General features: G+C 37.5%; 1 protein-coding gene across 6 annotated transcripts in view; it reads right to left on the bottom strand.

Moving 5' to 3' along the window:
* Positions 1-23,868, bottom strand: part of MYT1L (myelin transcription factor 1 like) — a 293,470-nt gene that overhangs the window by 48,047 nt on the left and 221,555 nt on the right. For all 6 annotated transcript variants that reach the window (XM_026037051.1, XM_026037052.1, XM_026037048.1 and 3 more), the window contains 6 exons: positions 23,666-23,773; positions 20,196-20,407; positions 13,919-14,166; positions 11,364-11,600; positions 9,529-9,650; positions 8,547-8,615 (listed from right to left, as the gene is read on the bottom strand). In XM_026037051.1, the coding sequence (XP_025892836.1) occupies positions 8,547-8,615; positions 9,529-9,650; positions 11,364-11,600; positions 13,919-14,166; positions 20,196-20,407; positions 23,666-23,773 (996 nt within the window). The remainder of the gene's footprint in view (positions 1-8,546; positions 8,616-9,528; positions 9,651-11,363; positions 11,601-13,918; positions 14,167-20,195; positions 20,408-23,665; positions 23,774-23,868) is intronic.

Raw genomic sequence — 23,868 nt, 5'->3', positions numbered from 1 at the left:
TGAGCAAATGCCAGGCTGAATGAGATCAATTATGTAGGACACATTCAATGACAAAGAAGTGTGATCAAACCCAATGAAGGCAGAGGCAACTGTACAAATGGAAAGACTCCAAGACAAGAAGGCCTTAGAGAGATTCACTGGGCATGTTAACATAACTAAACAAATTCACTGATAATCAATCACAATTAAGTGCTCCTCTCCGCATAGTTGATTAGGGATGGCACAAAATGGCACTGGAATGACTAGATGAAAAGTTTTTAAAACTGAAATAAATTGTCAAATACCCATCCACATTGAAATATTCAGTGATTAGTAAAATGTCTAGGAACTAAGTGTAATATCTACAAGATTGCCTAAGCTGTTACAGACACTAAATTCCACTTTCAAAGTTAGGCACATAGAAGTTACAGGGATGTGGATTCCCAAGTGCTTACATTCCTTCTGAAAACAAAGTTTTGTTTTTTAAGTCACACAGGCTGTTTCGAACAAAAAAAAATCTCAAATTCAATGAACATTCATCTGAACTGAGACTATTTGAGATGACAACTAAGTGGCATGTGCGTTCAAACACTGATTAAAATCCTAGCAGCAGAAAAAGTACAGTTAGTAAATACCTTTTTTTAAATAATTAAGTGCATAAAGGAAAAAAAGGCATAAATTATTTGAATATTTTAGATGCCACTGTGCAAATCGAAGCCTGTATTTCAGAAATTTTCATAGTATTGATAACTTACTAAGGTCCTGATTCTGGAAGGTGCTTCATGCAAACAGGCTTTTGTGCTTACATGGAACATTTCACAGCATCAAAGGTACTGATATGTAGATGGTTTTTAAGGACCTTTTAGAGAGTACATGCTTTTAAGACTGCCTTTCAGTAATGAAAACAATAATGAAGGGTCTTATGTAAACAGAACTCAAGTATTTTCTATTTTGGAGACAAAATTTAACAAACTTAAGTGAGAAAAAATGGAATGACTCAACCTTACCAGTCTGAATGAGTTATTCTAACAGAAAAAGCCCAGCCACTTCCATGTGTGAAACTTATTGCGACTATAGAGATGAAGTTGCTGCAGATGATGGGTTTCTATACAAAGGACATTATCATAACACCACACAACATGAGGTTGGAAATGCTAGGTATAACCTACAGTGCCCATTTGAGTATTGAGAAGTGCAGGAACAGAGCCCAAGGTGTTCTGTTCTGGCCAGGCATGCATGCTGCCATCAAAGATAAGGTATCCAAGTGGAAATCTGCAATAAATACAGGAAACAAAATGCAAAAAAAACCCACTGAAACCACATGAGATTCCTAATTTCACTTGGCCCAAGGATCTAGTTGAACAAATCGGGAAAGATTATTCCTTACAGGTTAACTGTTACTGGGGATCTATTTTCATTTTTTTTTTCTTTTTTTTTTTTTTTTTAATTTAAATTAGATTTTCACGTTAGCTTGCAATTTAATAAAACACCATAAACTGCAGTTTGTTTTACCATAACATTGCAGGTGAGATAATAAAATGCTATCATTCACAAATGACTCATTCTAGTCATTTTTAAACATTTTTCCAAATACACCATGCCTGGTCCTTACAAACACATTTTCCATATAAAAGTTAGATAAAGCATCAAGGAACTCAAAAGTGTCTTTGCAGATTGAAAGGATACATATTTAGCATCAAAGAAGTATTTTATTATATCCCAGAATTACTTACTAGGCTCAACAACTTTAGTATTCAAGTAAAACTGTAATGCCAACTTCAATAAAGTTTCACAAGTACAAAAAAAAAAAAAAAGGCAGCTAGAGAAGGAAAAAAGACACAATAATAAGAATGGAAATGGTTAGTCCTCTTGCAACAAAGAGTATATTTCTAAGAACTAAGTGGGTGAAAGCTACTAATGGTTCACAGCCTCCCAAATGTCAGTCTTACTGAGTCCTTACAGCAGGACAGAAGTAATCTAACAAGCAAAAACAGGGAAGACAAGAAAGGGGAGGGCAAGGCAAGGAAAGAGAAGGGAAGTGAAAAGAAGGGGATGCCCATAATACCAGTGAGAGCACTCCTGTGAAGATGGAGTAATACACATACACACAGGCAGTGGACTTTAGAAATATTTCAAGTGGCAAACACAGGACGTAGGTGGAAAAAACACTTCAGCAGCTAAACAGATCTTTGCAGAAGTAACTGTTCTGAGCACAAAAAGCTATGCGCATTTGGAGAAGCACCAAGGTTTAGTGAGGGTAGGTGCTGTTGAAAATACAGTAATAATATGGTTATGCATTTAAAGAGCATGTCTTTCTGTAGTGTTTTACTAACATATCTGATTAGTTTTGTCTCTGAATTTCAATTCTGCATTTGGAGTAAACGTAATTTTGTGTCAAATGACTAAATCTAGGAAGAAAATATTACTTCATTCCATTATTTTTAATATCCAACACAGTAAACACAACACAAGCTTCCCTATGTCTAGGAGGATACCTTTTCTTTCCATTCTATTACTTCTTATGCACATTGCAGTAAAATCACTTGAAACACCAGTAAAAAATAAGCATGAAATATGTACACAGGAGTTTCACTAGAAGTGTAAGCTAGGGATACCCTTTTTATCCTGAMAATTATACTGCATGGAGTCATTCTAATTTCTAACAAACAGAACTATGATTAATTCATAGCTGAGAGGAAGTTCACCTTTCCATCTGGACCCAGCAGAAGAGAATGCTAAGGCAACACATCTGGGAATGGGCAGACAAGGATAAAGGGAAGATAACAGAAAGAGTTGAAGAGGACCACAAGAATATGGAATTTAGGATAAAGAATGATTTGGATAGAAGAGGAGGCACAGAAATCCCAAATCTTCCTTTATTGTGGAAAAAAAAATAGATTGAAGTTCTCACTTTCACTTAACAAGACAGGGAAAATAAAAACTCTCAGGTTTCACTGCACAGAGAAATATGAAACTCTCCTCTTCTCTGAAAACACCACAAGGCCATGGCAAGAGATGTTCACCAGAAAAATAATGGCATGCAACATCTGCTTAGAGATATAGGTGGTTTGGGATGGCAGGCCTGCCRTAGTACAACAGTATCAGATAAGCATCCAGATTTGTAGATGCTTTGTTGAACTGCCAATCTTTATGAGGCTCAAATTCTTCAATATAAGCCATAATGTGATTTCCTCAGGAAAACTGATCCAAAGGAAAAAGTTTCACAGTAAGGCAAGGTTAGAGAACCTATGGCCTTCAAAAAGGTATGATATGATATGACTTTCACTTCAGAGCAACATCAGAATTAAGTTGATAATTTGTTTGAACTGTTACACAGGTAGCAATACACTGAGTAGAAAAAGTTATCAGCCAGCATGCAGCACTTGGGCTAGAACTGACTTGCTGAGGATAAAAATAATTACTTTAAAACAATAATCAATTTTACTTAAAAATTTGATTAAAACTAATTCAAAAGGCTGATATTTTATAGTGTTTCACCAAATAAACTGCATTTAACTGCTGAATATTTTAATATCAGTAACTATCTCTGGATGGAGTATTAATTGCTTTCTCACAATTTTCATGAATCTATCATCCCTGGACCTTTAAAAATGCTAGTTGCCTTTCAAAAACATTATAAGCCAAATCCTAATACTGGAAAGACTTGGTTTCTTGCCAAATATTAATTTCTTCAGAGACTCTTAACACTGTTGACCTCCTTTGTGCCAGCATCAGAAACTGGCAATCAGTTTTGAAATGATCTACTTATTTGGACATCACTGATCAGGCTGTATAACTGCTTTGTCCTGCCTAAAAACTATACACAAAGTCTCTCATGTTTTCACTTGTGCTCTGGATAAAAGTTGAGAATTGCACAGTCTGCCCAGTAACTCTGAGCAAGAAGCCTTACAGAAGAGAAGCAGGGATGGCAAGGAATAGTGGGCCTACTCTGGAACATCTTAATGTCTTGGAAACATATGTCTAATCTAGGGAATATGGGCAATGGAATTTACAGAAACACACTTACCAAAATGCATCATTGTAAAAAAATATTGTAAAGCTAAGTAAAACTTCCTCTAAACTTTTCAGATTATCATATTTCTTTTTGACTACCAATAGACCAATAGACCATCAACATAATTTGAAWTCTTTGATATCTGCTATTTTTGATTTTTTTTTAGGGCTTAAAAAAATAATTGGCATGTTAGCAAAATTCTAGTTAGGAAGTTGCATTATACTTGATTTGTGCTGTACAACAGAAATATGTAGATTATGGGAAAGTAGAATGTGATATAAAGACTTTACCAATACATAATCAATATTTGCTACATGAGCTATGCATTGTAAAGCTGTAATATCATGAAATCTTCCCAAACTATATAGTCCAGAAACATAATCCCTGTAGCATAGAATCGTAGAATCAAAGAATGTTTAAGGTTGGAAGGGACTTGCAGACGTCATCTAGTCCAACCCCCTGCACATGCAGGGTCACCTGGAGCACGAGGCACAGGGCTGCGTCCAAGCGGGTCTGGAAGATCTCCAGAGAAGGAGACTCCACAACCTCTCTGGGCAGCCTGTTCCAGGGCTCTGTCACCCTCAAGTGTTAAGAAATTCTTTTTTAAGTTCCTGTGAAACTTTTGGTGCCTCAGTTTGTGGCCGTTTCCTCTAGTCCTATTGCTGGCCACCACTCAAAGGAGGCATCCTGCACTGTCAGTTGTTCTCTGTACCCTACCCATTAGAAAAATATTTTCTAGAAATTTTACAGAGGCTGAAGTTTTTGTGGATGGCTGGAAAGAACTATGGGAAGACTGGAACAAGGAATAAAGGATGAAGAAGAGATAAGAATGACACAGATTGGAAGGGACAAGACAGAAGGGATCTCGGCTTGGGATATACATGAAGAATGTATTTACATCTCTCAAGCCTGGAACAGAAGTCAGGGATCCAAGGATACTTATACCTCTGCTGTAAGCACACAGATATAAACTACACTAGCAAAGTTTCTCACCTTCTTCTGGTACCAGCCCATGTAGAATGTTGTACCTGTCGCTGCTGTTTGCTACTACAATAGTTCACGTGACCTAAGTAATGGATATCATAAGATTCTGTGGTGCTGGTTGCCTCAAAAAAAGCCAAAAGGATCCCACACCATGGGCTTTCATCTTCTTTTCAGTTTGATCTTTTTAAAAGAAAGGAAATTATACTGTAAAACCTCACACAAAAAGAAAAGAACTGATGTAAATGAAGCACTTCGTAGTTTAAAAATTCCAAAAKCAAAGTTGCTTATGCAGCTTTGGTTTAGCTGCTTTGTGCATATGCATTATCATTTACATGATCACGTCTTTCTCCTATCTTGTGCAGAGAACAAGAACATAAATGAGAACTGTATAGAGAAGGCTGTCATCCACAGGACTCCTACTTATCTGCCTTGAAATACATGTGATAAATGAGAAGATGTTTTTTCTTCCTCTTTCTGTACAAACTTCAGCATGATGGCTAAGATGGAGAGAACAAAAAAAAAAAGTGATGAAGGCAAGAGATGGACTGATCTGACAAGGAGCTTGAGATAGAGAGCAATGTAGAAAAAAAGGATAGGGGAGACAGGACAGAGTGAATGAAACAAGTGAAAGTTGGGGATTAATACAGAGCGTTGGGGAGTAGAAAGGAGACTCCCATTGCTGTTCTGGAACACTGGACTCTATTCTGCTTTTTCTATAGAGTTCATCCCTTTTCACAAATGGTCAATTGTTCATTGTGTAGAACCACCAAATTCTCACAGCTCAGAGAGAATTTAATGGGTGTTTGGCTTTGAGCATACGCGGTTTTCTGTAATGCCAAGAACACGGACAAAATGAGCCCTAGAAGTCTCTAACTGAGCAATCAAAACTATTTGCTAAGGTTTTCTGTCCTTAAATTGGGGATAATATCAATCCCAGCTCACTTCAATAGGTAATTGCAAGTGAAAATAAATTGATTCTTTTATAGTCGAGATAAATTCATTAGGAAACACTCAATTTCAATGGTAGTGAAAAATATGTGAATAATTTAGTAGGTACATTCTGAGAGTACAGTTTGACAAAAGTGCACAGAAAAAGGCCACACATGGCCTGCTGAAGAAAACAGAAAGTATTCATTAGATGTGTTTGGAATGATTTTCTCTACCAAGTGCAACAAATTATGTTCTTATCCTATAGAAAATTATGTGATCAGGAAATGAAGGCTCATCTGGTGATAAAGAAACAAAAGTAAACTAATTAAACCTGTTTAAAATTATGGTATTTCACAGAAACAGACAGAATGGTTACAGTTGGGAGGGACCTCTAGAGATCATCTAGTCCAACCCTCCTGCTCCAGCAGGAACATCCAGAGCACGGGACACAGGGTGGCATCCAGGCAGGTTTGGAAGATTTCCAGAGAAGGAGACTCCACAACCTCCCTGGGCAGCCTGTTCCAGGGCTCTGTCACCCGCACAGGAAAGAAGTTCTTCCTCATACCCACTACCYCTTGTCCTACCATTGGCCACACTGGCCACCACCGAGAAGAGTTTGGTCCCGTCCTCCTTACATTCTCCCCTCAGGTACTTAGACTTAGACTAGATTGATCAATTCTCCCCTCAGTTCTACCCTCCCGTCTCTCCCTCCCTTCTCTTCTCTAGGCTAAGCAGGCCCAGCTCACTCAGGCTTTCCTCATACGAGAGATGCTCCAGTCCCTTAATCATCTYTGTCGCTCTCCGCTGGACCCTCTCGAGAAGCTCCACATCCCTCTTATACTGGGGAGCCCAGAACTGCCCCCAATACTCCAGGTGCGGCCTCACCAGASCTGAGGAGAGGGGCAGGACCCCCTCCCTTGAACTGCTGTCAACACTCCTCCTGATGCGGGCCAGGATCCCATTGACCTTGTTGGCCAAGTTTCCTAACTTTTGAATTCATTTAACATGTCTTTTATGTGCTTAATAAGCATATGCAGGTGCTAATGTAATTTTAAATATAACTTAATTTTCTTCCCTTTGCTTAGGCAAAATTTGAAATAAGTAGAGAGAAGGACAAGAGAAAGGAGTGGGAACTCAAGTTCAAGTGTTCTTTTTTTGCCTGTAGTTCAAACCAGGTATGCTTGAGGGGAGATCCTTGAGAGAGGCAGAGGAGAGGGCTAATTCAGGAATGCTTTCAACATGTAGAAACTTCTATAGAGGGTTAGAGCAGCAAAGGATGTACTTAAAGCATTACATATGCTGCTCGGAGCCTTAGCTGCGCTCGGTTTATATAATCATAATTCCTCTAACATCTGCTACTTGAACCATCACAATTCAAAACACAGTTCCATTCTGCAAATGGAACACCCAAAAACCAGTTATGCATTTCTCTGGGCTCCTTTGCACGTGTCTCACTCTCTTTATACATATATTTGTCTCCTGAGCAATTGACAGCCATTCCCATTGCACATCACATCATCTGCTAGTGGTAGATACCAGCAGGACCTGAACTGATAGTTTGTACATTTATTTGTTTATTGGGTGGGAAAACAGTGAGAGCTTCTTACCCACTGGTGATAGCTATGGGTAGACTAGTGAAGACTGGAGAGCAATCTAACGTCAGCAGCTTTCTTAGGCTGTTTTTCTTATCTCTCTCATGCTTTAGGGTCTGTTCTTTCATTAATGTGTGTCTTGAACTCAAGAAATGCTCAGTAAGACCCTTGTGTATGGTAGTGACACAATACTGCTTAGCATGATAGTATACGCTATCCATGCCTGTTTTCCCTACCCAAATTTTCCTTTTTAGCTCTAAACAGAGATAACCCTCTGTTAACCTCTAAACCTGTTAACCCTCTGCCCTGTTAAATAAGGTTTAATTCTACAAACTCAGGAATACCACTATTTCATGGCACTAACAAGTATTATAGTTCTTCCACATCTAGAATTTCAGTCAAGCATATGTTGCAGGAAGACAGATTAAAACTAATTCTCACAATTCTCTTTCATTGCTCACAATTGTCACTCCAAAGTACTGAAAGGTAATTGTAAAGAAAGCATGTTAAGTAGGGGAATAACTAAGTAAACACTAAAAAATACAGTCAAATGAGAAAACGCATTAAGCTAATAACAGTGAYATAAACCTGAGGAAAATTATACATGCATTAGGGATAAACAGTTCTTCCCTCTTCCCTCTCTTCCCTCCATCCTAGGTCTGAGTTGCTCAGTCACTTTGCTAGATGTGTTTTGTCAATTTAATCTCATGGGTTTTTTTTTTTGACTGGCAAACTCAAAGATTTTGGGGAAAAAAATACGCAGGAATTCAAGCACTTAGATGAAATTCCYAAAGTTCTGTTTTTTTCCCATTCCTGTCACACAAGAAATACACAAAAGAAAATCCTATAGCAACAGACTTATCTAGAGGTCCAGTCTGTATAGAATTCCTTGTAAATCCAGTGTACATTCCAAGCATGGATCAGCCCTTTCAGCAGWTATATAGCAGCTCTCCAGATAGCATATATATATGTATTCTGAAGTAACTGTACACAGGTTGCAGCCAAATAAATATGCATAAAGAGAATGTTTGTTCTTTATATCTTACTTGAGTTCTTGTGAGCTTGTGGCCAGCATACTTCGGATGCTTTTGTCAGCCAAGGGACAGCCAGATAAACTGTAAGACACGGCAGGATATATAAGTAAGTTAATCTTCTTATTAAGCAAACTCTCCCAAACAAACACAACATAAAAATTAAAAAGTAAAAGATTGTAATGCAGAAAAGCGATGGGGCAAGTGCTGTAATATTGAATTTTGTAATACAGTTAACCCTCTGAATATATTTAGATATCAAATTTACTTCCAAAATTACATACTGTAAATATGCTTTTTTGTTTTTCTAAGTAGTAAAATGCAACAAAATATATTTGTGATTCCTGGGTTAACTACTTAAATGCTTAAGCATACTTTGGAAATTTTAGTAATCTATTTAAAAATAAAAGACGTTTATACAACACACAAATTAGCATGCTTTTAAGATCAACATGTATTACTCAAAGGGTTAACACAGAGTTCAACGTTTTACTTTGACAGCATTGTTGAGGTAAGCTGAAAACAATAAATTGAAAAGACAGAATCCACCATGAAAAAAATGAAGTCACACCTTCTATGTGAGGCGTAATTACCAGTCACATGACCACTCCCATCACACCCTGGTGTTGGACATCTGCCACCAAACAAAAACAAAAACAGCCAAAATAGTAAGTATGTTTAAAAAAAAGCTTTTAAATGTTTCATTGTTTCCAGTTTAGCTGCAATGACTGCAAGGGGTTTTAAGCATCCTAATCGAAAAGCTGCAAAATGAACAGGATTAAATGAAAATGGCGTCTCAATACAATATAGCATCATTAAGAACAAGCAAGTACACATTAGCTTATCACTTTACTTAACTGGCAGTTTGAAACATTTATATGCTGCAAATGTTGCATGCTCATACTGCAAGGCGTATATGTATTCGTTTGGTTTAAAAAAAGACAAAGAGAGTAAAGGTTAAAAGGAGAAAAATAATTTCACCTCACATTATGCTTACGTTATTAAATCCTTTTTGCTCTCTTTGCATTGAGGGTATTTGGGTTTAGGACTTGGGATTGTAACTTCACCAGGATACCTTCTTTCTTCAAGGGCTTCTTGGAAAGGATCCAAATCTTCTGGCTACAGGCAAATATAAAGTGTTAGTCTCAGCTAGAAGAGGTTACAATCTACACAAAATACTGTAAAGCAGAGTCATCAGAGGCTATGTGTTTTATCCTTTCTGTCAAAGAAAAATAATGAAATTATTCTACATTATCACTCATTAAATCTTTAAATCATAGATGTAAATTCAAATTTTGGCCATTTAGGAAAGAAACAAATGCAAAACATGTTTTCTATTGCTGTTACGCTGTTTTGCTTTAAAAGAATAGATCTATTTCTAAAGTCACTACAAAACAGAGATACCCGAAAAAAGGAAATTAAACATGGAGCTTTATGCATCAAAAGGCTATCTAAATACTATTTTTAATGGCTTAGATCATATGAAAGATGAAATAGGAATCATCTTAATATCTACACAGAGCAACATAATCTGTGGCAAGCCCCAATGGATCTCTCTGCCTGAATACAATTTTATAATAATTATATAACTTTTAACTGTTATAATATTCTAATTATTCAGTCATTTTACTGAGGCATCCAGAAATTCAGCAGCATCCCCTTCAACGGCAGTGTCTGAATGCATTGATGTCGAGATCCCTGCAGATGGTGCTATCCACAGCACACCAGAACTGCAGTGCTCTGCTCAATATCCTCCCTTGAATAGGCTGTACCCTATTTATAATTATCTCACTTTTCCCTGGTAATGGCAGATCTCCTAACTTCAGGAAACCATAACTGCCACCAGAGCAATAATGTACTCTGTATATCTAGTGAAAATGCCACTTTCCTACATGCTTCAAACTTGCCAAAAATAGTTTTAACTAAAATAGGCAAAAGTGATTGCTACACACAAATGATTATTCTAATTTTATCATATAAATCAAGAAAAAAAAAAACAGAGAATAATTGATAAAAGGCTCATATTTGTAAATCATAAAGTGAATAAGAGCTGAAACCTGATGAACAAAAGCAATAGCATTAAAACTTGACAACAAATCTTTCTAGTTTTTTGGCTGTCATACCACACATTCAATTTGAAATGTAAAACAAGCTCCCTAATATAAGTTCCCTAATATATTTTAGGTATTTGCCTTTCCTGTTTAAAGGGTTTTGCTGTTGTCTTAGAACTATGAATTTTAAAGTAACACTAATGTCTACTCTCTCCCTTCATTGTATTCTTGAATCAAAGTATTTCATTAATACAGGCCCCTTCCTATCAGGAGTATATAAATCATCCAGAACCACGTTAGCTGAAATAGTTAAAAACTTGTATTATACTCTGCTGTTTTCTTTTAATTGATTTATAAATAATACACTCTTCTAAATATTCTGCCCATCATCTATGCTTTTCAAATTCAGGAGAATATCTTGTCTTGAGAGATTTCCCCAGCATAGCTAGTTATGTCAATCTACTTATAGAGCGTAATATAACCTAGAAATAGTGAAGCATCTTTACTGAAGAAAATATTTGTTAACAAGATTATGCTGTTAGAAAACATGATTCACATGCATGGTTCAAATGTTGTCTTATGGAACTTAGTCACAGATCAGATGTGTGCCAATATAATATATTTGTAAAGACTAACTAGCAGAGAGTCCTCTTTATGGAAAGTCAGTATTTTTTTCATCAACTGTTTGKTTTTTTTCCTCTTTTCCTCCAAATTCATTTCAGAAATGTAATGAATTACAAAAACCAGGCTGCAGTGAGAACCAAGAGATGAAAAAACATACATTAATCTCTTTGGAATCGTCTTCATCTATCCTCGCGGGCTTCATTTTGGTGTAGTCCACTGGCAAGTCCCAGCAGTCCCCCTCGTTCAGTTGGTAACACCGGTTATTCATCACAGCTTGCCGCTGAGGTGACATTGGCTCCAGGGGTGTCAAAATGGTACAGCAACCATCTCGCTGCCTCTGCTTGTTCATGCTAAGGTCCAAGGTCCCGTTTTCGTCRACTTCCATATCAGGATTCTGTCAAAATAAGAAGAATAATGTTAATTATCTATCAAGCTGTTACCTCTCTGTCTTTTTTAATCTCATTGCTTAGCAGAATAAAATGCTTTTCCATTCCCGTATAGATTGTAAGCATTGAGCCCCCTCCCACACATAACATGCTTCTGTTACACAACATTAATGCTGTTAAAGTAGATTTCTTCGTATCTTCCTGAAATGCTAATCTAACGTTTGGGGGACTAGTGGAGAGTCTTCATTACACCTCCTGCCACCCAGAACACAGGTGCCAAATTCAGAATGAAAATKAGAAATCTCTAAAGGTATTTTCCTGTTGTTATCTTTATGTTCCTGCTCTACCCTGTGCCAGCTGAGCATCTCTCAGTTAACATCTGCATAATTCTCCTAGTTTCCCATCCTGGCACCTGTCTGGGTGACTACAGCAATAAAAACAGATAATAGGAAATCTTTCCTTTTTGTTCATGTAATATTAACAGGTAATGCTTGCTAGATAGTGCCAGTGAGTTAAATGGGTAGGTGGGGTCCCACACCAAGCCCATTTGGACACCATTTGCCAATGCTATAGGAAGAGGAGACATGTTCAAATTCCACAATTTATTCACTGCAGAAGTATATTCATTAACACTGTGCATGTCTGTCCTTGTAACTAATAAATGCAGGTAAAAGAATAGCTGTGATGGTTTCTGCAGTGACTGAGGTACTGCAAAAATCAGATTAAGTGAATATGGGCTCTGGCTTCTTTTATAGAAAGAGTCAGGGGTTATCTATTTTATTAGGTATGGGGGAAGGGAGATGTCTGAAACAAAAGATATATTTTTTAAAAAGCACAGGGAATACAGAAGAAAAACACCGCAAAATATCCCTCATCTTTTCAAAAATGAAACATTTCACAGGGAATTTGATTTCCAAACGAGTACAAATTCCACTGTCTCCTCCTATGTCTGGCGTCTCTCTCTCCTGAGCAGCAACAGAGCTGCAGAAAAACACTGCGAGTGCTGATCCTGCTCCCTGAATTACTGCCTTTTGTCATAGCATGTATCTAATTGCTGCCATCTTGCTAATTGAATTGTGAAAACCCCTATTTCTTCTCTCAGCTTCATTTCTTTGGTACCACTATAGGGTGAGACATTAGGAAAGAGGTCCCCTCTGCTTTGGACTATTACCATTCACAGCATCTTATCCCAAATTTTTTCATCCCGGTGCTACACAGTACAGCTGCATTCATTCACATGCCTGAAAGAGATTCCCCTCTCCTATAGCATGAGATAGACCCCTACAAAACGCGGCATTGAAAAACAACGTTGCCAGTCGCTGTGGATTCAATTACGATCACTGCTAATTGCCCTGGCTGCGGCTCCGGTTCGTTAYGCAGGGCCACGGCACCGCCTGCAAGGGCAGGAGGAAAAGCTTTGTGTGTGTGTGTGCAGAGCAGAACATGTCTGCCGGCTCCAAGGCACGGCGAAAACCTTCCCTGCGCGCTGCATCTGCCTGCTCAGCCCTCTAGCGGCATCGCCAGCAGACTCCAAATTGAGTATTTATAACCCAGAAAAATCTGGCAAAGCTTTAATTTTTAATTAATGCTAATAATGCTTTCTTTTCCCCCCTTAAAACATAAAGCTTAGCATCAAAATCACTCTCTTTTTTCTTTTTTTCTRCCAGTATGGCCATTTCACAATACACTGCGAGTAATTTGGTGAGCATGCAAAGAGCAGTGACGCTGCACTGCTGTTAATCAACTTTGAAGTCACTTGTGCTGAGGATTTATGGCTTGCTTCGAATGCATTATGCAGCGACTTTAGTGCCGTGATATCACAGAGAGGCAAGAAATTATAACATACAAGTAGCAGAGATTTCTCCATACTAAATCTTACAACCTTAGGTCCCCTATGTGACTTACAAATGAAATTACATCATTAAATCTTAACCCTTTGATAAAGCATATGCAGCAGAGAGTGCTTAGCAAAGAAAATCTGTAGTGCAATTAGTACCAGCAGCCCAAACATCTTTTATAATCACAGACCTCACTAGTTGGAGACAAATTAAAAGAAAAAAGAGGGAGCACATGTTATCAGGATCGTCAGTCTATACACACTAAGTGCAAGCAATTTGCATCTTTAGCTTTTTATTCTGCTTCCTTAGCAGAGCGACTGATTTTTGTTCGTTTTGGGGTGGAGGGAGGGAGGGAGAAGAGGGGGAAGGAAAATAAATAAATAAAAACGATTAAGCAAGCTGTACAATTCTTCCACCTATCAGGGGCACAAATCCAGCACAGCAAAGAGGAATCTTCATCAACAAACACAATTACTCATTTTTTTTACCCTTGCACAGAGATCCTGAGGCTTAGTGGAGAGGTTCTGAGGCATCTCCCTGCAGCGAGTGGAGAGGTTCAGAATAGCAGTAGCAGCCATGTGCGCTGCCTCCATGTCATGGGTATAGTCAAAGCTGCTCTTGCTGCAGGTACTGCTGGCACTGCTGCCTCCACCACAACTCATATTGCTGCTGCTGCTAGGGGCATAACTGCTTGTTGTGCTGCTGGTTGGGCTGGAATTCTTACAGTAACGCTTGGCTGTGGGAAGAAACATGACAAGGATGACTCAAAAGCACTAGCATTCTGCACAAGCGAAGAGAAAAACAAATTGCCGGAGGTGAAATTTCTAATGAGCAACAGTAACCGATACAACAAACAACAAAAAAATAAATGCGATAAAAATGATGGCTGTATTTCTTGATTTCTGCCTGTGATCTTTAAATGCTAAATACGTGCATTTGTATGAAAGAACCTCCTGGAAAAATCTGTGCGATGTGAGCATGAATCGTACTGACAAACAGGCTGGAATTAAAAATAGCAAAAACACGGAGGAATACTGCTTTTACCCCACATACATAGTCAGAGAGGAGGTAGGAACTGCTGGAGTCGCTCATTTTTATTAATGAGGGGTAGCATAACAAAATGGGACCCTACCCGATTTACAGGAGCAAACTGTTCATTCTAAGGCCTGGCCTCCCTGGAGCTAGCGAAGATCAAGCTCTTTGCGAGGATAATGGGCTTGGTCTCCGAGCCACAACGCTGGCCATGTGTCCTCAAGCACTTCAGACCTTCTAAAATGCTTCTTCTTTCTACATCATGGACAAATACTATGACCCTGGCCATCAGAAAGGAGAGGAAGAAGAGCAAATCATGGAAGAAGAAAGGTGGCAGTCACATGTGGGTTTTATCATGGGTCTCACCGAGGCGAGAGTGGTGGCTTTATAAATGGAAACTAGTAAGTGAAACATTCTCATCTTCAAATTCCCTGCCCTGCACACCTGCCTACAACTCTCCATTAAAACCACAGGGGCAAATATGTTCATTTCTTCTCATACTGACATAGRGGCACTTAGCTGTATTCTGACTGGCAAACCAGTGTTGGTCACAAAAGAAMGAATGCACCGAAAAGCTCATGTCCACCTTATTGAAATACAGCACTCCAATTTTACTGCTTCTTAAGAGATGTTCCTCATAGCTAAAAGTATTACAGTAACAAAATAAATTTTGTTAGCCCATTTAACAATCCAAACCTGTTCTCAAATAAACTTAAACTCTTGAATTTTCAAAGTAATTAAAATGCAAGAAGGAACAAAATGCAAGAAAGTGTCAGCTGATATCCTAAATCTAAAAGTTTTTCTGTGTGTTTTTTTTTTTTTTTTTTCTTGAAAGTTGAGGTCAGGGTATTCACACATTCATATTTCGGTGACTGTTTTGCCCTAAGATGGAAATGTATCCTGTAGAAATCACACCATATAGCAAAGCATAACAATAACCAACCAGCATGCTGATTAGAGAGCTATACAAAAAAGGTCGGCACCCCAGTTAGAGCTCTTCCTTGATGGGTTCTGCTTAAACACCGTCCTCTTTGGGTGCATTTGTTTGAGCAGACACAGATATAAGAATCTGCTCCCACGAGCATAGCCCGTTGGTGAACTGGAGTCTGCTTTGGTAAGCAGACAGGATTCAAAGGGAAAATCTGAAAGTAAAATTCTCTTGAACTGTTTTTGGCTTTTGCCATCCTTTTCCTTCCTTAAAAAAAAAAAAAAAGAAAAAAAAAAGGTATTATTTTTACTGTAAATAAAATAGTATTTCACTTAATTCATAACAGATGGAGTTTTCTCAGGAAAGCACACAGAGTGTGCTTATTTTAAGTGAAAGCTACACATTGATCAAACGGAGTTGCTCTATACATGTAGTAGCACTACTCTTGCGGGGCATTCCCCGACAATAAACCTGTGAACTATTTCTCAAGAGTTTCATTATTAATAGAGTGGTCAGCGGTGACCATTTACCCATGTAAGAATTTTCCTMTACTTCAGGAAGGAAACTGAGTATTTCAGTTTTTACTGTGTTAACACAGCAAGTATCAATAACCTCAACCCTGTACCACTGAATTTGTCTTGCAAAATCTTTCTGCATCTTTCAAAATTCAAGCAAATGAATAAGGCTTATGTCACTTGAAAAAAAGTTAGACATATTATAGTAGGTCACAAATAAATATTAAAGACATACTACATGGGAAATCATGTATATGAGCATGTGTGTTAGAGAAAGTGAGAGAGACAGTAAGCTTAGGAATAACTGTCAAAAGCTCAAGCAGGCTCTGATACTGGCTCCTCTGTGGCCTTGGTCAAGCTACAATATGTTTAGAATTAATTTTCCTTATAAACAGAAAGATGCTCCTAAAATGCAGTTGTGTTGTGATTCACTTGCCAAACACTTTGAAGGTGAAAAGTGCTACACACCATCTATGTATTTGCTAGCTTTTAGTTAAACCAATGATTTAAGCAAATCTTATTCAAAGAGGAATGGCCATAGTCATTTTAACTTGACCGTAACAGGACATTTTAAAATGAATGGCATAAGCTAGGCTACTAATTTCACATTAGCTTTTCAGGAGAAACATAGATCACCAATTTACAATGAATTAAATCAAGTTCATGTATAACAAAAGGAAGGCTGCATTATCTCGATATCAAGTAAAACACTGGAATTCTGCTATGCTGCCCATCTCTGTGGCACCAAGTTTTTGGAAGCTCTGAGGTCCACCTACACTTTATGATTCAGCACTGAAATCAAATGTGGAGAACAATCTTCCCAGAAACTACTGGACACACATCTCACTAGATCCATATCCAAGTGTACCTGATATATCYATATCCAAGACCTGATCTTGCCTCCTGGCCTTCCATCACACATGCCTAGTGATTGATTTCAAAGAATGCCTCAGTCTACAGCCTACCAATTAGTAGCAGAGGAACGACAAAGACCCCATCAACTTAAAGGATCAAACTAAGACAGCTGGAAAAGAAGTAAATTCTAACTAGGCACCCTAATCCCCACCATTGCCTAGACACTGATTTTGTTATGAAAATTAATTAAAGCTCCAGCACAATTTCTGGTTTATACATCTCACCTGACTTTGGATATCTGACCTAGTCATTACAGGTTTCCTCTACAATCAGGAAAGAAAAATAGGAAATTTGAGGGAATGACCATCTGACCAACTTTAAATATCTTCTTTAGGAGGAGCTGAATTGCATCAGAGAAGTATCCTTCTCCTTATGAAAGAGGTGACTAAATAACATGTAGATGCTGACATTGTAACCCACCCCTGCCATCTTCTCAGATTTTTGAGTGAGAGAAGCAGGTTTTTGAGGGACATGGGATGAGAGGAGCTCCCCTGCATCATCTGAGCAACTGAAAAGGTTGCTGTCACCTTTGCCTGTTCAGTCTGTCTGTCTTCTCTCTGCTGCAGTAAACGAGGCCAAGACGTGACCCACTACGAAACTGGTCTCAAAGGAAAAACAAGCCCACAAACACAATCAGAACTGATTCCTGAAGAACTATGAGCATGTTCTATCCCTGTTCCTGTTTGCTTTTTATTTCAGCTTACTGGAAAAAAAAAAAAAAACAATCCAAATGAGCTATCTATGTTCACGTCACTCACAACTGTACCTTTCTGTGATGACAGAAATACAGCATTATCTTATAACTAATGAAAGATACAAACATCAAATTATTTTCCTTATCCCTAGAGAATTTCTAAATCTGTTATCAATTTACATTGTTTGAAAAAGTAAACTCCTGTTTTCTTTCAAATTCCCTGGCTGCCTTTCAGTTTTGTGCAGGATGACATCTTAGAACTAAATCTGATCTTACATAAGCGCATTCACTGGCATACCTGAGAAGTGTATCTGTACCTTCACAACAGCTTTAYTAGCAATAATTAATAATTCACTTTAGGAACAAATTTGAAATTACTTAGAAATACTGCTCAGTTCATTGAGGAAAGGTGACTCTTTCATATTGAGACTGTCCTCCTGAAGTCTTCTTTATATTACAACAACTGCTAGCAAAATCCTTGGCCCATTTTAAGTCAGTGCCCAAACTGATCTCAGCCTGTCCAGGATTTCCCTGGATTGTTGTACAATCTTGGTTGATTCTCTTGAAGAACTTCAGAACCCTTTCACCTATTTAAGATAAGCATGACAGGACAGTTATCAGAGATACGGAGATCCTAAAGTTTCATGAAAATCACTGGTTGGGTACAAAGAAAATCTCCAGCGAGGTTCCTCATGGCCAGAGAACTGCACGGTGCCTTTGCAGTGTTTGGTCCTGCTTGCTGGCCAGCCGGCAGGCCTGTCTGGCCAAGCAGCACAGCACACACCACTTGGAACCAGCTACAGCCTGTGCTGCCTCCTGCAGAGCCAGCGGAATGGAACAGATCCATAGGAAATTAGCCTTCATTTGTTGAACAACCTGCTACATCGCTAATGGCATGAGCTGCTCTTGGTACACAAGAACCACACGTACTGGCTATACAAACTACAAGTAGCTACATCCTTCTCAGAAAAGGCAATATTCTATTTCACTGCGGGATCAGAAGATAATATTCAACGAGTCACATGCATCCAGAACCTCTCTCTCTGGCTCCTATCACTGTATAGTGCAAAAACTTTTATTACTCCAAATATTATCAATATTATTTCAAAGTAAAGCTTCTAGTAAAGCTTCTAGTTCAAGGAAAGTGAGTATATAAAGATAATCAGCTAAATTAACATAATCTTTCCTCATTTAAGGCTATGTTTAAATTTCTGTTTAACATTACATGTGTTTTCAAATTCTGGTGATTTTGTAAGATTCAAAAGTGTAATTTGTAATCCTTTGCTGAGATAAAATCTTAAAAGAGATAAAGAAATACCACTTGCTTAAATATCAGAAACTTCAGCCCTAAATATACACATCCACGAGTTCCTTAGAAATACTCTTCATCCTCTGCAAAAGTAGACAGAACATATACCTTATACACCACAGTAAACGTCTCTTTTACCTTATGTGAATATAAATCTATCAGCTTACCATCTACAGTAAGTTACATGCAATTAGTGCATTATTTTAAAAACATTCAAACCCTGATTTGACAAATGCAAACAAGACAAGAATATGAGAGAAGGAAGACTTAAAGAAAAAAGGCAGTTTTACTCAAAAAAGTATATAACTTTTATGACCCTTATGTGTTCTGCAATGGTGGAGGAACATGCCCATTGATTATATCAGAAACCAAAATAYCAGAAATATGAAGGTAGAAGCTCAAACAATTTTCCCTGACTCCACTTACCTACTTTTGAATGTCAGGCAACAGAAATATTTATTTCTCTTGTCCTACACAACAATCTGAATCTATCTAAAAATTTCTAGACTAGTCAGTAAGTAGTATCAAATATTTTAACTGATATCCCTCCTCTCCCCCCCATTTTACATTCTGAAAAAAAAAGAGAAAAATATAAAGGTACAGATTTATAAAATATATACACATAAACATAGTCATGTTTATATATACACATATACATATGCATGTTTGCATATATGCATATATGTGTCTATATGTACACATACAATTTGTATATTTTCAATACTCTTGAAGGGTTGAATCCAAATCCTCATGCTTTATCTTGCAGTGCATTTCTCTCCCTAACACAAATCCTCTTGCCCAACAGATACGATCCATTGTTTTTTCTGTCAAATCTTGAACACATTATCTATGTGAGGTTTTCCTGAGAATTCAACACACGTATTCATGAGGACAAAATGTGCAGAAATGCCTCATTAATAAATAGCAGTGATATCTGAAGTGCAATGAGATCCACTTTTCTACATTGGCATCCCCACAGAGCCAGTCTGTAATTTGTATGAGTTACCTGAACTATTGTACAGAAGCCAGAAACCTAACTTGACCCATGAGGACAGGTCTCCCAGACAGCAATATCATACATTGCTCCTGCACCACAAGGACTAGCTCTGTTATTTAGCTTTTATTGTTGTTTCAATATATCCCAGGAGCTTAATAGCTGGAGATGTTCTTTTGCAGCGCAATAATCCTGAAGCAAGCAACCATATAAAACAATGCTTTTAAAGAAGGCCTTTAAATATAACTTACACATGACAGCATTCCTCATAATACTACATGAACATGAAAACATGTCTTATTTGTATGATGTTTACATATACAACAACATGATTAACTGCAAACTTGTCTCTGATGTATAAGAGTGTGCACCTCCTACCATCATATCCTTTGGGGGATATATCCCTGGATTGCACCTTGGGAGCTATGGCTCTCTTGCCATAGGCATGGTTGTCATAACTGTTATATTCAAACGTAGTCTTAGAGTATTTCTCTAGTTCCTTGGCCAAGTTGGAGCGGGGTGTGGTGGTGGGGACATTGTTTCTGTAGCCATACTGAGGGATCTCCAATTGCTTAACAAAGCACATGGGCCTAGAAATTAAAGATATGTAAAGTTTGTTAGATGCAGTTCAGTTTACTGTGTCTGTGCATAATTTATAGCTCAGATTAGAAAATCTTAGTTATTTCTTGTACTCAAGAGACAGCAATATATTATTGCATTTGCTTGGTTTGGTTATTTTCAGCAGACAAACAATATATATTTTATTGAACAAAGCCTAGAAAAAAAAATCTAATACTGCTAAATGTGCCCTGTAGCTAAAAGTATTTTAAAATTCTGTTTTAAAATACTTCAGGGCTTGTCTTCCCCTACATAATTGCATCACATAGCAAACATTTTCTCTTTTGGGAGGTGAATTACAGAGGGGCAATCTGACTGACAGAAAGAGCTCAGACAAGTTCCTTTAAATGCCGAAAAGCAAAGGCACTGAAAGCTTCACTTAAGTAATAGTGTTCCCTCTAAATTTGTTTCAATGGAGTTGAATGTCATTTTCCTGTATGGTTTCATCCATAGATGAAATAGACCTGTTTCATCCTTTAATATAAAAAACCATGTTCATCTTGAGAAATACATAGGAGACTTTCATACAACCTCTGTCGACTTTGATCTGCTTTGGAGCAGGTCCTGCTGACCCTTAAATGCAAGGTCCTGGCAGGAGCTGCGGTCATTGATACAGCTGCACACAACAAGGAAGGGCTTATAAATGAATGTGGAATAAAATTTTATCAGATAAACTTTTCTTTAGGATCATGAGGAGAGTCAGGAAAAGCCTTCATTAATCTCACTTAGTCCATTAAAGAAACTTGTGAAGTTTCAAAGAAAGAAAGCTGCAGGGAATTCCTCCACTGTCCTAGTCTCTTCTGCATATGGAAAGAGAAGTCATCAGCTGTCTATACATGAGGAAAATAAATGAAGGTCAGATCCTGCAAACCTTGATTATATAAGAAAGTGTTACATGAATGGGTCATAGGAACTAAATGCAGCCCAGTGCTGCATGTCCACCTACTGCACTTTGCAGCAGGTAAAGATGATGACTAGCACATCTGAGCTGCTTCTACTGGAACCAAAAATTATAGAATCAAGCCCTTCTTTTTTCTTTTTTCTTTTTTCTTTTTTCTTTTTTCTTTTTTCTTTCTTTCTTGCTTCCTTTCCTTGCTTTTCCTACTGCACTTATAAGCATAGAAAATGGAAGGAACATTCATAGGAACATAAATTCAGTCAAGATTGAAGAATCATCATGCTGACTGACAAAATGCAATGTGATAAGCAGTAAGAAATAGTTTTGAATATCATGTATTTATGAATTAATTCATTTTCATAGAATTTAGGTGGGATATATATAAAGATTACCTAAGAAATCACATTAGTCATACTATTCTGTTTGATTTATGTATGCTGGTTCCTTTAGAGACTTCTTCCTCACAAAATACAGTGGGCTAATTTATACAACAAGCTGATAAGAATAATATTTTGATCCGAGCTCAAGATAATTTATATTTAGTTTAAAAAAAAGAAATTCAGATCCTGCACATTCAATGAAAATTGAAAATTTTTGTGGCACAGAAGTACCATGAATTTGATGTCTTTTTAAGTAAGAAATTTTAAATGCAAGTGGGATGGAAACTGGGATGAAGACAAATATTCAAGATTACATTTTGAACACCTATGTCACCAAATCAGTTGTCTGCATGCAAATTTTATTAAAAATCTGTGAAGCTCCTCATCTTAAATACTTAAAAATACTTTAAAAATACTTAAAATACTTAAAAATACTTAAAAAGCAGAAGGGAAGCAGGGTCTAGGATGACAGCATTATTTGGGTTGCCTATCAAATCTCAAACACAAGGCAAACTCACTGACAGAAGTTCCAGTGCAGTTATACAGGGAGATTGCCTGTAAATAAGACACTGATTTAGAGCAGTAGCCTTCTCTGTGTGGCATCTGACTTCACTGATATCTTTCTGGGRAGCATAGATAAATGCCCCTACATTTTTTTATTTGCTTTTTTTCCATCAGTGAGAAACTATGTTATCCCCTGAATGGGTGTTTTTTGTTAAGCAATTTTAAGGCATCCATCTCTAAGAAAACTCTCTGGGACGCTCTATGAAAGACAGAACAATTTGAATTATGGGCAGTTAAGATGAAGACCATCAAAAACAATCTAGGAGAGAAAACAAAGTCAACAGACACCACAAAAAATCTTTTGCAGATGTGAAATATAATTCAGTTTTCTTAGCTGCATAAACAACTGTTTTTGAAAAGACCATCAAGATTAGATGAAATTTTAAGAGAATATTCAAAGAATGATGTGGGTAATATAACAGAAAACTTTCATTTTAAATCACCCTATCAGATTTTAAATTTAGAGGATTACCAAATACTAAGAGGTCTATGGGAAGTCTGGAAACTTAAACTGTGGCAGTTCCTCCAAATTCTGAAGCAGCAGGGAGGGATGTACCCATCCTAGCCCACAGATACCACAGCATCCATGGAGAAATTCTGCAGCTCTTGGGGCATTATCAGCATAAGGCTGGGACATTTATGCAGAAGTCTAGTTCCTTTACAGGTATCCTTCATTCTCCAGCTTCCTAGAAATGTATTTTTTTCCACCTGCAGGTCTCAAATGTGGAGACAATAGTGCAAAAGTGGATTCAGCCTTGTGTAAAAACTAGATGTATGGAGAAAAAGGGGATATTTATGCCAGACTGGTTCCAGGTCCTTCCATATGAAAATAAATAAACAAATAAGAAAAAAACATTTTTTTCTTTCAATCCTGCCTGGCAGTGAGTGGGGGAACAGAAATAAAGAACTAATCCTGATCTTATTTTGGAATCTAAGGTATATCTGGCATTTTTTGAAGTGAGCTGCCAAAAGTGTACTGTCAGTTTTGTAAAGCAAATAGGGCTTCTGGTTTAATTTAAACTGATATTTACTAGTAAAAGCCTGCTGAAAAAACCAAGACTTACCGGTAAATATTAGTTTATTCCCAAAAGATACCAACTTTTTTTCACATTGTTCTTAGACTTTGCACTCCAGCAGTCATCTTTACACCAAACAATGCCTAAGACAAAAATGAGCTTTTCAGCTTTACATGTATTTGCCAAAATAATTACCAACCCTCCCCCATGTAAATTGAGTGGGAAATAAACACTGAGAGAATTGGATCCAGAAGCCCTAATTCTAACTGTTCTTTAAAGGAGATATACAATGTATATAAATATAAATTCTCAGATTAGGTGAATGTTTGACGAATTCTGCATAATAATAAGTATTATAGTGATTTCTAATACCTTAAAACCCGATCTGATGCCTGGTTTGATTTTGACACATCACAGTTCTGATGCTTCTCTTGAGCTTTAGCCAGTTTCTCTGCTGCAGCAATAGGACATCCAGAGAGGCTGCAATTACAGAAAGGAAATTTAATTGTCTTGTCCTGTGCAGTTTCACATTATAGCACTGATCCAATTACTCCTTCTCCTCCTTAGCCAGCATC

This window comes from Nothoprocta perdicaria, unplaced genomic scaffold (assembly GCF_003342845.1).
Source record: "Nothoprocta perdicaria isolate Ctin4 unplaced genomic scaffold, notPer1 scaffold_19, whole genome shotgun sequence".
Classification (NCBI taxonomy): domain Eukaryota; kingdom Metazoa; phylum Chordata; class Aves; order Tinamiformes; family Tinamidae; genus Nothoprocta; species Nothoprocta perdicaria.
The sequence above is the reverse complement of the archived record's forward strand: the minus strand, read 5'-3'. Positions and strand labels throughout refer to the sequence as shown.